General features: G+C 48.2%; 1 protein-coding gene across 1 annotated transcript; it reads right to left on the reverse strand.

Moving 5' to 3' along the window:
- Positions 1 to 217: 217 nt before the first annotated feature.
- On the reverse strand, positions 218 to 1,156 carry LOC136155475 (olfactory receptor 7C1-like). The gene has a single exon (XM_065917236.1). It carries the CDS (start codon positions 1,154 to 1,156, stop codon positions 218 to 220), a length of 939 nt encoding a protein of 312 aa, XP_065773308.1.
- Positions 1,157 to 1,468: the final 312 nt, after the last annotated feature.

Here is a 1,468-nt window from a genome sequence, read left to right on the forward strand (position 1 = left end):
CCTGTCCTCCTGAAAACACACACCTCTCCATCTCTAGTCTACACCTGTTTCCAGTGTCCTGAGGATGGACAGTTAGCTTGCTTTTCCACCCTTGCCTCTCTCAACAGATCCATTCCAACTTCAGAACTAAGTGCACCGAAAAATTAAGAGTCCACACTCCTAAGTGTTCTGTTCCATTGCTCTTGATCACATGTGTCCAGGCTCCAGGTCATTGTTGTCACTGGGGAGACAACGTGTTGCAGAGAAGCTTTCTCAGAGCTCTTTTCATGTCCCTGTTCCTCAGGCTGTAGATGAAATGATTCAGCATGGGGGTGACCACGGTGTACAGGACGGAGACAAACGCCCCTGTTTGAGAGTCATGTGTCCACGTGGAGCTGAGGTAGACCCCAAGGCAGGTTCCGTAGAACAGGGAGACCACCGAGAGGTGAGACCCACAAGTGGAAAACGCTTTATACTTCCCTCCTGTCGTTGAGATCCTCAGTACAGAACAAACAATTCGAGAATAAGAGAGAAGGATGCCGGTGAGAGGAAAAAAGCCCATAACGCCTGTCACAAGATACAATACGACATTATTGATGAAGGTGTCAGAGCAGGCAAGCTTGAGGACCTCAGGCAGTTCACAGAAGTAGTGCTGGATGTCAACGATGGCGCAGAAAGAGAGCTGGGACATGGTTAAACTCTCAGGAAGGGCTCCCAGAACGCTGATGAGCCAGGTTAGAAGGAGCAACTGTGCACAGAGCCGCACGTTCATGATGACTGTGTAGTGCAGGGGGTGGCAGATGGCCACGAAGCGGTCATAGGCCATCACGGTCAGGAGTAAGTTGTCCAAAAGTCCAAAAACTGTGAAAAAATACATCTGGGTGATGCAGCCTGCGTAGGTAATGGCTTTGCTCTGGGTCTGGATGTTCAGGAGCATCTTTGGGATGGTGGTGGAGGTGAAACAGATGTCAGACAATGACAGGTTGGAGAGAAAGAGGTACATGGGGGTGTGGAGGTGGGAGTCTGTGATGATGGCCAGGATGATGAGCAGGTTCCCAAAGATGGTGACCAGGTACAGAGAAAGGAAGAGCCCAAAGAGAACAGACTGAATCTCTGGCTTCTCAGAAAGTCCCAGGAGGAGAAATACTGGGAACTGTGAGTGGTTTCCCGGTTGCATGTGAAAGAGTGTCTGCCAAGAGAGAAGCAGAAGCAAGATTAAATCGGTGATCAACAGGCATCTTAGAAATGTGGTCACTTTTAGCTTGAACACAATATATTGATGAGACAATGCTTTTGCTTGATGGTCTCTTCTCTCTTGTCTGTCACTTTGGGGCCTCCTAATGCCATGGTCTTCTCCTGCATTCCCACCAGTAGCTAGAAAAGTTTCACATGAAACTCATTTTGCACCCAAAGAAGATCTCATTTGTTTGAATACCTTGACCCTTGGTCACCCAGTCTTCTCAGATGATTTTGTACTTTATTTGTACTT

This window comes from Muntiacus reevesi, chromosome 1 (genome assembly GCF_963930625.1).
Source record: "Muntiacus reevesi chromosome 1, mMunRee1.1, whole genome shotgun sequence".
NCBI classification, from domain to species: domain Eukaryota; kingdom Metazoa; phylum Chordata; class Mammalia; order Artiodactyla; family Cervidae; genus Muntiacus; species Muntiacus reevesi.

What these genes read in the sequence shown, in the direction of transcription:
- LOC136155475 (XM_065917236.1), bottom strand. Translation starts at nt 1,156, where the DNA reads ATGCAACCGGGAAACCACTCACAGTTCCCAGTATTTCTCCTCCTGGGA.